Here is a 14,876-nt window from a genome sequence, read left to right as displayed (position 1 = left end):
AGCACGTGGATTTTTATGAGCCGGCATAAAATTTCACTTAACGTAACGTACGCCGACGCCAATTCGGTTTGTTGGGCTGACTTCATTTCGTATGCTCCCAGCGTCATGTTACTCGCATCACTTGGAAATGTGAGCTTTTGTTACCATTTGACGCACATATACATAATTAAAATGTTACATCTACGTATAAATACGAACGTTTTCTGCATTAGGAACGTGTCTCAATGACGAATATGTTAAAATTAATTGGCCTTTTGTACCAGGAGACCGTATTAAAATTGAGTATGGTAGCTGTGGAAATTTTCAATGTCTGAGAGAATTTTCAACTCCATTCTACTAAGAATAACATAAAAAAATGGTAAGCTCAGGCTTATGTCTATGAAAATAATGTTGATAAATCTATTTCATGAGTTGGAATAATAAAGTATATCGTTCATCAATCTTGCTTAATAAAGTTATTAAATTAATTCCCTTGCTGGCAGTGAATGCATACCCTAAGCTGCTGGGCTTAGAATGAAGAAATTTTGCCCTACATGGAATGGTGGTAACTCCATCGTGTTCTCGGAAATCTTTAAATTCTCGTAGCGTAGAGAATGAAGCTTGTATATTTATCTAGAGTGGTTTATACAATAATGATTTCAAAGAGTAGGTAAATAAAATGCAAAATTTTAAACATTTGAGACATTATTCTACACTAACATCGCTAGTAACAAAAATCTTAAAGATATTTTTTATCTGTGTGATTTAAGGTAAGCGACCACAGGCCCGCACCGCACGCATCGGACGGATCGTATCAAACGGAAATTTTTTTCAGACTACGTCTATTTAACGGTAGCAATTGGATTGCCGACGCAAGTACCACCAATTAGATTGCCGATGCCACTTTCAATTGGATTTTTGTAGTGATCGTATGTGCGGAAAGTGTTTGTGGGAAATTGAGAATGGAGGAGAGCGATGAAGAAGTCGTTATTGCTTGTTTATTAGCAGGAGAAGAATTCCATATGACGTCAGCGGTACGGACGTCATGTACAATGCCTATATTTAAAAGGCAAACTAAAATCCGTTGCGTGCGATGCGGCCGATGCGTGCGATGCGGGCCTGTGGACGCTAACCTTAATGCAATATTCGCATGTCACTTGTTTCTACAAATGGTTTTATACGGCCAAAGTTTTGATAAGCCTCTTTATTACATTTGCAGACTTGTAATCAAATAAAACATCAAAAACAGGCTTACTTTAAATAGCTTTCACGATTTATTAGTACATAAATGTACGATTCAATGTAAAGAATGTTATTTTATTACATTTAGGAATTTATATTTGTATAGAAATTTTGTTTATTTTGAATGACGGCCCAGTTATGTATAATACAGGTTTAAGTGATTCCGCGAAGTACACGGTGAATGAAGTTAGTTCACTAGAATTTCATTATTAGTTTAATAATGCGCTATTTATATAAAATAGTTATTCCCTTATAAAATTCTAAGCTTCTTGTAATTTTCTTGGAACTAAAATGGTTTGGATTTGTATTAGTATTACATTGGTATAAAGTTCAAATACTGATAAATACATCTATTATTCTCTTACTGAATGGAAACCAACATCCTCATAGAAGTCTCATTTAGAGAAGACAAAAGGGTACTGAAGAATATATTATAGGCACCAGATAACTTTTTACAATTATTTATTTATTGCCTACATGAGAGTAATATTTATTTTCTACTAGCTGGCTCGGCAAACTCCGTACTGCCTCAAACATAATTTTTTCACGTCTTAAATTTCCCATGGACTTCCACAAAAATTCATGACCAACTTTGCTAAACCGGTCCAGCCATTCTTGAGTTTTAGATTTGATTAGCAATTGATTTTTATATATGTACTAGCGGACCCGACAGACGTCCTGTCTACACGTCTTTAATTTGAAAATTTGTCGGATCCAATGTAAAACATTCCAAAATCAACAACTACTAATAAATTAAAAATTTATTAAAAAATTATTGTCCAGCGGACACAATTGTGAATCTAAACCATTCTCAGAACCCTTGAACACACATAAAAAATTTCATCAAAATCGGTCCAGTCGTTTAAGAGAAGTTCAGTGACATACACACTTACAGAAGAATTATAAAGATAAATAAGATGTCACTTATACCAGCTGTTATTTCAAACTCCATATAGCGAGTAATCAGCACAGCGTAGAATGCAGTGACATCACTAATTATGCGGTGATTGCGACCAGCCGCGCTGTCTCTTCATTAGAGAACAGCCGTTAATGCGACAAAATCGCACGACTAAACGCTACAGTTTCCTTAAAAGGAAATAAACGGTTATTGTTGTTTGGAGTAAAGCCGTAGTTATTATAACTAAATCTAGTTTTAGTATATTAGATTTCGATTGTCTAGCACTGTTATTAAGTTTTTGATAAAGACAATATAGTATAAAGTCATAAAGGCAATAAATAGACTTGCCCTTAAAATTATTGGACTCATAACATAATATCAAAAATCGCTAACCTAAGTGAAGGCTTATTTGTCACTGTGTTTCAAGCTACCCCTAGCCAAGATAGCTTATAGGTAGGTACACAAAGTGTAATATGTATTTAAAATATACAACCCACTCTATATTTATATTTTGATTCCTCTGTAGTAGAAGTACCTATTTTCCTTTATTCATTCTATTTTCAAATGTATTAATAAACAAACAAAGTCCAAAATGCTTTGAAAATTTCAAGCTAATTATAGCCATATACTTTCAATGAATATTTCCCTAGATGAAATTGTCAAATGCCGATCCCCAACCTCTTTGCACGCTCAACCAAATCTGCTTCTGTCTTTGTTGATGTGCCCGTAGAAAGACCCGTTTGCACGGCTGAACGTCTCACACGCTTGAATGTACGCATCGCAATAATGATTCTCCCTAATAAACAAATTTTCAAACAATTCGACACTCGGACAATATGTGAAGGAATTTCTATTAAATTCACCATAAAAATTGGAATTTGTCTTTGAAGTGTTTCCGTGTTATCAGTAGGTACAGTTATGGCTGAAATTCCTTTGTATATTTTATTAATTTTGTATATTCATCTTTATTTCAACACTTCGACAATATTTCGACGCGGCGCCATGCCTGGGCAACCGGTTATCGCTCAATGTACGGAGCAACTCCTTGTGTGATCCACAAATTGATGATTCGGGTCTGGAATGTCTCGATGTTTGTAAACGCACCCACGACACAGGAGAAAATCCTTGTATAGGGCAACAACCATTTTTTTTAATAAAAAAACAAAGTCTTTTTCCGCCATATATGTGTCTGTCTGTTTGCTTGCATTTTAAAATCACAACAGATTTGATGGGGGTTTTTCAATAGATAGAGCAGATGGTTTATATGTATAATAACTCCGAATTTAACAACTGCGAAGTCTCAGGCAAAATCTAATTTCATTATAAAACAAACCTGCACATAACAATTGATAAGCTCTTCACTTCACACACATGTAACGAACACCATAATTAGCAAAAAAATCGCTGTACTGCAACCTCTGTTAACACAAAGGGGACGAGCGAGCGTGATATTTTATTAAAAGGGACATTAATATCTAAAATCTAGGTGACAGCACATTATTTGAACAAAACGATAATCACTACGACACGGTTTGGTTGAAAATTCATTACCATTACAGTGTTCATTAAAATTGGACGAAAAAGTGTTAAATTGTACGTTGGGGGGTGTTCTAATTTGTTCAGTAATTGCGAGGGATGCTGTCAGCATTTAAAAGTGATCTGTCAGTCGTACAAATCCTGCAGACGGATCATCCTAACGATAAATTGGAGACATTTGGGACAGCTAGGCCTTTTAAAAATGTTGCCCTGGTTTTTATACTGGTTCTATTTGTTTTTGGGCTAACTGCCGCGTTGGTTTATTTTGAAGGAAAAAGTATTTTCTAGATCTATTTTTTCAGTAAGGCGTTATTGGATTTATCGAAGTCTTATTTTTAAATCTGGAATTCAAATTGTATTGTGTTCATATAGCATACTGTACGTATTTGCATAATATAGTTATTTTTGTTTTACATAGTAACATTATTTCCTAATATAATTTAAACTAGAACCTTTAGGTAGAACTAGCCAAATTACCTTCGCATGGTCCATTATTTTGTTACCACTCAGTGTATAAAACGTATACAGTCGAACAAAAACATAAACAGTTAAAACCCCAAACCCGAAGTTAAACCGCATCACTGTTCGAAAAACTAAACAAAGAACGAAAAAACAAAAGGCATCGAAATCGAAATCTTGACTTCAATCATAGTGGGAATAGAAAAAAAAGAAACAAATTCAACGCTAAGCTTTTAAGGGGTAAGTTAAATAAAGGCGCTGGCAACTCCGGAGAATAAATCCTGACGGTATCTGCAGCCGGCTTTGAAATCACGAAGAGAAGCCAACCAGTAGACAGAACTTTCTTTATTTATTATTTGACAAATCTCGTAATTACAACTCTTCGCATCTAAAGTGACTTCCCCTTTAATTTTACGTTTGCAACTTTGAATTTTATTTGATAACGTAATCGTTTTTCGAGTTCGTAGATTCGTGGACTAGGTATTATTTTAAAATTAGGCGCCATGAATAAAGAATTACTGAGCCGATATTAATGGGTTTGTTACGAAAGAGATTTGTTTACTGAGTTATTGTTTTGATATTAGGCTGTTTGGTGATTACACTGATATAGCAATTATGCTAGAAGATCGTGTTTGTGTGTGTATTAGAGCTGATGTCGCAATGAATACTGAATTTGCTATTTTATAAAAAGAAACAGTACTTACATTGCTTAGTGAAAACATAACATAACAAATCAATACGAAATATACATTTAATATTTTTGTACTGTCTACAACAAACCACAGTAACTAACTATAACGTTTCCTAGAATAGCTCATTCAAGTAGTTACAACAAAAATGCTTGACAATGTCAAACACACTCGAACTAACGCGAACCCTCGAAAAACTTACGTTCAATAATTGTGGTACGAAATATGAGTGTTATGTGTCCCAATACATAATAACACCAGTTTCATGGACTCGCGCAAAGTTTTCAATCGAAGGCCCGGTCAATGATTCCCTACTTGGTTTTGGCCCTTCAAAGTTTTCCTATAAAAGGCTCGAAATATGTTGTGATATTTCTCGGATAACAAGCAAAGTTTCGTCCTACGGCAGTCGTAAAGGCAGCTAGTTGGACCGCGGTTGGACTCGTGCCAACAATCCTCGCTTCCCTCACGCCTTGCTTGTCAATGAAAAAAAGATATATTTGATTATGCGAATTATTCCCGCGTCCGTTATTTGAATTCGAAATGTTCTACATTACAGCGCTAAGTCTTTGACATTATTCAACTTCGTTTTCGTACTAATAATTTAAAAATGGAAAACGAAATTAAAGGAAAACATTCCTTATTCGTATAAAAAGTCTCGCAAAAAACTCTGTGAAATAAATACGTTTCGTTGAGACTCGTTTGTTAGTCTACATAAAACCTTATTGAGTCGTCCCACTTAATTATTTCGGCATCAAAGCTAATGAGAAGTTTTTTTTTTCTATTCTGCTCCCGTTCATGTGTCAAACAAAATATTATTTAATTAAACATGAAAATTAAGCTGGAAGCCGACGACAGCGCTGTCAAATTGCGCTGGATTAATTTCGATTCATTTTGTTGCTCCCACCTGTTCTCAATTTAATTATGTCGAAGTTCGCTTCATAAGTAGCTGTGTAATTTCACATGATCTACAGACTTGAGAGATCTAATTAAATTCTTTGTACAACATCGCAAATAGCGATGATTTCGCCTTCCTATATCAACCAATCACCAAATATTTTAGTGTTGAAATTAATTTGACATTTGATGTTTATTAATGTTATTTCGGGACGTTCTGTTTATGAGTTCTGTTTAAATAATAATGTCTATTGCGTCTGATTTAAATAGAAGAAAATCATTTTAGAATTAGTTATGAGATATTAAGAGGTCGCTACGTGCACTGTCATGCTTAGTTTTTCATCTCAATATAAACTGTATTCATTTCTATGTCAGAAAAGTATCTTAAATAAGGTACACCTCCATTTTCTTTTCTCAATGTAATCTTGCCTAATATCTTTAGATCCATTCTGTTGTCTGCGGGTCTCCGCGGGTCTTTAGTGGTTTGCATAGAGGTCGCATCGACCTGTTGCTACCTGACTTGCTATATCCCGTACCTTAGTTTGGCTCCCAGTCTTAACTTTGAAGAGATTTGCACACCTTTTGGCTTGAAGCTTAGGTACCGTAGAAGTGAAGACTGTGGAGGTTCATAACATTTTCACTCGACGGTGGATTATTTGTATTAATGAACTGTGAATATCTACGGAGTGTAACATGTCCTAGATTTTCATATAATCTTTTCAAGGTTAAGATATAAACTTTAAATGTATGTATGTATGTATCTACTTTAGGATTGAATTTAAGAAACATTATGAAACCTATTTGGTATATTTTTTTCAGAAGTTTATTTTAAAGTGAAACGTGTATTAGTTTTATACCAGTACCCTTTATATGAGTTTGCTTTACGTTTAAAGTAATAGAATCGAGAGCTCATTCGGCGCTCTGATTGGCCAACTTGAATACACCAACCAATCAAAGCCCCGAACGCGCTCTCGTTTCGATTACTTTTACAGTTGTACTGTTTCGGACTTATAATAGCTAAAGGGTTTTTATACCATTCTGTATAAATATACATCACTCACTCACTTCTATCGGCCCATTTATGCATGTTACGTGTAATCTAGATTATTGCCTGAAGGTAATCCCGGATTGTGGGCCATTTGGGATCGCGATAACCTTACTAACGGGAACTAGAGCGAGACGAATTCCCGGGATGGCTCATTACATAGAGTGATAACTTTAGGTAATTCAAGTATCGTTGTATCGGCAACGAGGTTGTCTAGACACAGTTTCTTCTATAAATAGTATCAACACACAACGTCACGCCTTTGTATCCCTAAAGGGGTAGGCAGAGGCGCACATTACGGCATGTAATGCCGCTATACAATGTACACCCACTTGTCACCATTTGTGTTATTGAAATATAGTATCAAATTATAGTACAAACACTTTTGATTCCTTTTGTATTTTACTGCTGTCGTCAGACACATTTAATGATTGCTTAAACTATTCTTCTTGATGTGTATGGGTATTTTGTTACACGTTATATACCAAAAACAATTGTAAGGGGCTGGGTTAAGTAATCATTAAATGACTTTGAGTACGGTCGTTAGAACTTTTTGTTAGATTTACCTACAATTCTAGATTCCGACATGTACATATAATTAATAGTTCGAAAAAAATAAATTTACTTGACTTCATGACAAATGACCAAACAAGAAACTGTCTGTTTTCCACTTAAAAGAACAAAGGTATCAAAATAAATTACAATTTATTTAATAGTGTGGGCACGGTACTATGGCCCCACAACTGCAATTATGTATTTTAAAAACCGTTTGGTGTAATAATGACAAGCTGTGGTTAGCCATGGCGGTTGATAGCACACATATTTTGACACTGTGTATACCAATTAATTAATTTATAATTAATGGAGAAAAGTAATTCGAGTGATGGCAAATGTTTCAATCAATGTAAACAATCATTGTATACGCTGAACACGTTTTACATAATATTCCTTGAAAATCACATGTCCATAGACAGTTTAAGGGTACTTTTTACCGGAGATGTGCTACGTAGCCATGCTACGAAGATATACTAGCTAAGCTGTGAAACTATGTGACCGTTTCCCCTTGACAAGTTGTGACAAAATATGTACTTTAAAGTTACAGTTTCCGTCAAAGTAATATTTTATCCCACCATTAACATCCTTCATTACAAAGAAACATATTATGCAACACAATAAAAAAATCCCTTACTGAAAAACAGTGAGATATAACTGGAGAATATTCGTCGAATATGTACGATTTGTGGTAGCAGAATAATGTGATTCCTACGTGACACGCAAGATGGCGCTCTTGTCACGAGTTGGCCCAATTTATGTAGATGACGTGCTTCTATGGAGTGCACAGTTTGTTCCCATTCGCAAATAAGGTACGGCAAATAAGGGACGAGCTGACTAAACTGGTGGGTTTTTGCTTGGGTATTTTGACTTTGCATTTTAAATGAAACAATTATTAATATTTTTTGTAATACAACTCTTAGAAGACATCTTATTTTTTAATAAATCTTTGTCCCACATTACTATTTTTTCCGTTATTGTAGGTGCGTTTACAAACATACAAGTTCACATACACATGACACCCAAAGCCGAAACAACAATTTGTGGATCACACAAAGAGTTGTTCCATGCGGGAATCGTACACCCTACACGTTGTACGGCAGTCAGTTACCCAGCCATCACGTCAACTGTGCAGTTGAATTACTAAAAATTGTTCTATTTGTACAAATAAGCACGGTTTGGTAAAACGAGGTAACTAGAGCCCTCAGAAATTAGGTGACGTCACACACACACACTCACATCCACAAAGACCTATATGAAATATGGAATACATAATGTTCATTTATGTTTATTTCTTGCAAATTATGAAAACATTGATAAATAGGTAGTTTGGAATGCCACATTCTTAAAAAAAATACTTTATGTGAAGTATTTTTAAACAAATTAATGAGTTGTAATAAAGTATAAAATGTCATTTGAAATACTGAAAGTGCATTTGCCATATTGCCATTATGCTTGGCGTAGTGTCTATACTATTGTATTCATGGTTGGTTCATTTTTAATAACTCACCCATCGATTTTATTAACAATTTTTATTATTAAGTAATAAAAATATTTATTTTTTAGTACAACAATTTCGGGATCATGGGACGGGGTGAGGTCATTACCAGATGGCCCTCTCATTTTCACTCCGTTCATTGAAAATGGTGAGATAGAGAAAGCGAGAGAACAATCAGAAGTGGACCCATCTCTCTTCGCAGGCGTCAAGAGTTACGCAGGATACTTTAATGTGAATAAAAGGGCTCAATGGAACCTGTATTCATGGTTCTTTCCCGCCCCAGATCGTGATCTAAGCAGTACGCCATTGATAATCTGGTTGCAAGGAGGTCCTGGTTACTCTTCCTTACATTCTTTGTTCGAAGAGATTGGCCCAATAGATTATCTATATTATAATGAAACTGGTAAAGTTGTTTCTACTAAATTAGTTCTAAATTATCTTCTAGTTTTTTTTTTATTTTTTTTTTTCATGACGTCTGGGGTAATTCGCTGAAGGTCAGAGGTGCATATTACACGTAATGCCACTGTACAATGTACACTCACTTTTCATAATTTGTGTTATCAATTCGATGTAATAGGGGGCGAGCTTACTGACAAATTTTCGAAAAGCCGAAAAAAGCTCAATAATTCTTTGCCCGACCCGGAAATTGAACTCAAGACCACTTGTCAGTGGCATTTGCGGCTACTCGACTACGACGGAGCAGTCTAGATTTTTATTTTCTTTTTGTTTGTTTCAAGTTTTTGGTGTTTTGAAGTCAGTTTTTTACGCAGTTTCTAATTATTTATAAAATGGTTATTCCCGGTTTTCAGTGGCTAAACGGAATATTACATGGGGATCGGACTATTCACTTCTCTTTATTGACAATCCAGTGGGAGTTGGATTTAGCTACAGCGAGAGTGGGGAATATGTGACTAATATTGATGAGGTAATGATATTACTCTTTAGTTTTCATCATCAGCTTGTGAATGTCCTCTGCGGAAAAAAAACCTTTTTCTACCTTCCCCAACCATCCATTTTAGCCACGCAAAAATCCTCTTAAGTCTCCGAACTATCCGATTGGAGAGAGGACCTATATATCACACTACGTCTCATTCGCGGTCTGTCTACGGGACAGAGCATGGTACCCAGATTAACGCTACTTCAAATTACTGATCCCACTATCATATCAATCATTCCTATACAATATACAATAGAAATATTTTGTGACTGAATTCTTGCAACTGAGGTGCCCATAAACGTTTTTATCCTTAAAAACTCCTTTACCAAATGGCTGTGCGGTATTGTTGTACTTTAAAGCAATAATAATATAACATTACTAGCTGTCCCGAACTTCATATCGCCTCAAACATATTGTCCTCACCTTTTAAACCTTCCCTAGATTTCCACAAATGATGCAAGACCAAAATTTGCCAAATCGGTCCAGCCGATATCTACTTTTAGCGAGACTAACGAACGGCAATTGATTTTTATATTTTGTACGTTTTAAAGGTTGGGGAATGTCTTCTAAATCTGCTTCTTCAATTCCAAGAAGTATTCCCAGAAATGAAAACTGCGCCGTTGTTCATCGCCGGTCAATCGTATGGCGGCAAGTATGTTACGTCTTTTGGACGATACATACACAGAAATAACTTGGATCCGAAAAAGAAGAAAATTAATTTAAAGGTGACATAATCGTTTTATTTAGGAACAAGTTTTAAAATGCCATAATATTAAAATTCATTTTGCATTTTATAATATTGTACCGTTATTAATACCTCTGTGTAACAAAGGAGTGTATTAACTAAAAACATCGGTTTACTCACGTAAATATGTATATTGACTAAAGCTCTACTAGTTTCGAGTCACAGAGGGACTCTTAATCATGAGCAGCGCGTGCGGACGAGGCGACGTCACGCATCCTAGTGATTTCTCAATATGTTTACGGGGGTAAACCGTTGTTTGTAGTTAATTTAGCATGTCTCACGATAGTTATTATAAAAATACAGGAGTATATTATTTTTACTACTGTTCAATGTAGGGTTTGGCGATCGGTGATGGTTGGATAGATCCACCGACACTGCTGCACCGCTCCGAGTTGGGATTACAATTGGGACTGCTGGACAAAACTCAAGCTGATATGATTAATTACATGGAAAAATTAGCTAGATATTATTGGGCCAATGACAAATTTGAATTGTATGAGAAGGTAAGATTATACCTACTACTTATTATTTGACTTTATTGTAGTTTGTATGTATGTGTGTTACTCAAACACGTCGAAATGGTTAAAGGGATCAGGATAGAATTTAGAACACGGGTAGATTATGGTCTGGAATAAAATATAAGCCACTCTTTATTGTGAAGCCGCTGATAGAAGCTAGTAGATCCATATTTTGTTTACTAATTCCTAAAGGGTCACACTAATATTATAAATGTGAAAGTTTGTTTGTTTGGATTTTAGTCCGTTAATCAGGCTGAAACTACTGAACGGACTTTGATGATGTTTTATATACAGATATATGAGATGACTTGAGTTTGAAAGAAGATACTTTTATCCAATGGGAACGCAGGCAAAGACGCTGGCAGAAGATAGTAACTAAATATAATTTTGTACCTCTTGTATTTCAGGCTGCACAAGCAGGCTTGGATATGTTACATATATTTGCACCGACTAATCTTAAACACATATTGTCAGACATAATAGTAGATGTGTTGACGTATTATGAGGAATTTCTAAATAGACCTGATGTACAGCGGGCTATCCACGTTAAAACAATGCAATATTCATATTTCAACCCTGTCGTTGAAAGGGAATTAAAAAAAGAAACTTATCAAACTTCAAAACTATGGTTGGAGGTGTTATTGGAGCATTATGGAGTTCTGTGTTACAAGTAAGTTCTTTACCATCAAAAACATCCTGTAAAAAAAACCAGATCTCGCACCACAGTTTTCCTAGCGTTAAAAGTTGTAAGATCCATGTAATACCAAGTCGGTTATTTTATATAGTCCCTATTTAAGAAACTTCTGTTTTCAGTTGTTTAATGAGCGCTTCTCGCCATCAAACGTTACAGTTTGGCGAGTCTAGATTTAAGACCACAATTTATGTAAAAACTTTGAATAAAATTATAAAAAAAAAAAGTTATTATGTAAATTGTTATCATATTAATATTAGATTTATTTTACGTTTTAAATAAAATAGATCGACTTAACACGAATCGAATAGACAAATCATGCAATATACCATCCTAATTCGTAATCATGCATTACAAGTAGGTATACTTGTGTTTCCATGCGATGGCCAAGTCAATCTATTTTATTTAAAACGTGGTTTTAAAAGTACTAATTTAATATTAATGTCGAATCATTTGCTCCTAGTGGACAACTAGATGTTGTGGTTGGATACGCGCCATCAAAGAACACGTACAGGAGTTTGAATTGGACTGGAGCGCAGGCGTATAGAGACGCTGAGAGAGTACCCCTTCTTGATCCAGATACTGGTGCCATTAATTCGTGAGTATCTATATAGGGTGACTGGGAATTAGTGATGGCTATTTTAACACCTGAGTGACGTGAAACAACAAAATTCGTGCGCCGTGCTTTCTTGTTATCAGCTGTTAGCAAGTTACCCGCGCCCTAACGCGTGCTAAAAAAAGTTTCTTTGGGAAAGTTGTTTGTAATCATGCGTACAATCACGTGTTCCTTCACTAATTACCAGTTACCCTAAAGTATAATATACCATTACACGTTACGTTCCCACAGTAACGTTTATGTAAAACCCATCCCTTCTCTTCCCGTGGTGTTGAATGAGTCGACTAAGGCACTGGTACGTGGTGCAAATTTAACAAAGAATAGGTATCAGCTCTCTTGGATATATCCGAACTTTTTTAAACTGCAATCTCCAACCCTCTTGCTAAGCATGGAGATTGAATGCAATCTCGTACAGTGAGAAGGTTCATAATTCAGCAGTGGGGTGTACTTTCCTAATTTATTTTTGTTATTAATAATTTCTTATGTATTAATGGCGTGCCATTATAGACGTCTACGTAGACGTCCAGCAGTGGACGAGAACATGCTGACGATGATGATTAATATTTTTGTGTCGATTTCTGTATTCTTTATTTTATATATTAAGTCATTTTGTCAAATTAATTTTTTTTTGTGTCCAGGTTTATGAAACTAGGTGGGAATTTCATGGACGTACTGGTACGTGGAGCAGGACACATGGTGCCCAAAGACAAACCCCGCGCCGCCAAGCAAATCATTGATATTTTCATCAACAAGTTCAAATAAAAATATTTCTGTTAATTAATAGAGAATATTAAACGATATTATTTCATAACATTGAACTAATTATTCTTTTCCATAACCCATCCTTTTTTTAAGATTTTGAAGTCAGTAGGGGATCTTATAATCCCTTTGTTTAATAGTACTGTATATCAAATCATAACGATAGAGTTAAAGGTATTATTTTAACTTATCTAGTATCTTCATATCAGCCATAAGGCATCCACTGTATATCATATATTTTTGATTTCATATGAAACTGTATATCAAAACGACTGCCTCGTTGGTCGAGTGGTTGTAAGTGGGACTGCCCGACAAGGGGCCTCGGGTTCGATTCCTGGGCAAAGTATTATTGGGTTTTTTTTGGTATTTCGAAAATTGTGAATGTGTATGGTCATAATTCCAGTAGCCAACAATGGATGGCTATAGGCTATGTTACATGGGACTTATAACAAAAATGGTGAAAAGGGGGTGTACAAGCGTACATTATATATCGGCAATAAGTGCCGTAATGTGCACCTCTGCCTACTCTGATGATTAAATAAAAGTTGCAGTAATAACCTTATAATTATGTCTGTACTGAAATTCGATGAAAGCTAGAAAATGTATAAAGTATGGAATTAGCCATTAAATAAGTTGAAAATGCTATTCGGTGTGACAGCCCTATTATTGAAATGCTTTGCCGTGTGCAGCCAATGGCAGTGCTGTAGCATGACCCAGTATGTTACCTCCTGCAAGGAAATGGAGGGGCAATTCCTATCGACAATCCATTTTAGTGTATTTACATTTATTGGAAACCCACTTTTTAGTTTTTATGTAACGTACTACTATAATCTCTACGCTTATCTGTGTGATAAGCGTAGAGATTATAGTAAACCCTTTTTTTAAGAAAATACCCACAGTACAGTAGCAGACTGTAATGGGCTGTTGATGAGGCGTAAAGTCTTATAAACCCAATCAGCATTGTTATCAAAAGTTAAATATATATATTTTTTAATGGAGGAAAATCATTCAATAGCTATTCCCGTCTTGGGCGAGGCTCTTGTGTCAGACTCTTACTGGCAAAAACAACCACATTCCTACTTCTGCTTTTTGAGCCCGGTCCGAGTCCCGGTCCCCGGTCTTGCTAGGTAGTCGGCAGCTTCGGATCAGTAAATGTATAGATAGGTTAAGAAAAACCTAAGTCATAAAGTCATACTTATTAGTTTTATCAAAATAAAATTTTATATGTACAAATGCCATACATACTATGCATTTATATTAATTCCTGTTTCATTTTCCGCACGTCTGTTTTATTTTCATTGCAAAATTGTCCACAAAGTTATGACATAGTTGGTAAAATTGTTTGGACAGTTATAATCTTTAGTATAAATTCACTGAATGTTTTAACAAACGTGGTATTAATTACTTTTATGTTGTAACTAGTTAGTCCCGCTGTTTCACCCGCTGATCGATTGCTGATCTCTTTTATTCGCTCGTAGCGTGGATGTCCTCGATAAATAGACTATCCGACACAAAAATAAATTATTCGTGTCCAGTAGCTCTAAAGATTAACGTATTCAAACAAACAAACAAACTCTTCTGTTTACGAGTATATCGTAATATTTTAAATGTAGATATAAGTCGCGGTCGCCAGTCGCAAATCTTCAGTCAGATACTATGTTTGGCACAGTGTCATTTTTATTGTACTTCTGGTTGGTACACTATCGATATTTTCCTTTGTTTTATTTACTTAAGATAACAAATATAAGTTTTTTTAAGTTTCTTAACAAAATTGCAACATTATTTGCAAGGAATTTTGTAAATTTTACAACATATTTT

At 35.2% G+C, this 14,876-nt stretch overlaps 2 protein-coding genes across 2 annotated transcripts in view; one reads left to right on the top strand and one right to left on the bottom strand.

Moving 5' to 3' along the window:
* The window catches only part of LOC118275285 (zinc finger protein 541), a 288,113-nt gene that overhangs the window by 167,896 nt on the left and 105,341 nt on the right, over positions 1–14,876 (bottom strand). The gene's annotated exons all lie outside the window — the stretch shown is intronic.
* Positions 8,672–13,110, top strand: LOC126910970 (probable serine carboxypeptidase CPVL). Its single transcript, XM_050695640.1, has 8 exons — positions 8,672–8,780; positions 8,861–9,195; positions 9,602–9,717; positions 10,281–10,454; positions 10,810–10,977; positions 11,400–11,662; positions 12,147–12,281; positions 12,938–13,110. Exons 1-8 carry the CDS (start codon positions 8,746–8,748, stop codon positions 13,059–13,061), a joined length of 1,350 nt encoding a protein of 449 aa, XP_050551597.1. The 5' UTR covers positions 8,672–8,745; the 3' UTR covers positions 13,062–13,110.

This window comes from Spodoptera frugiperda, chromosome 8, assembly GCF_023101765.2.
Source record: "Spodoptera frugiperda isolate SF20-4 chromosome 8, AGI-APGP_CSIRO_Sfru_2.0, whole genome shotgun sequence".
NCBI classification, from domain to species: Eukaryota; Metazoa; Arthropoda; class Insecta; order Lepidoptera; family Noctuidae; genus Spodoptera; species Spodoptera frugiperda.
The sequence above is the reverse complement of the archived record's forward strand: the minus strand, read 5'-3'. Positions and strand labels throughout refer to the sequence as shown.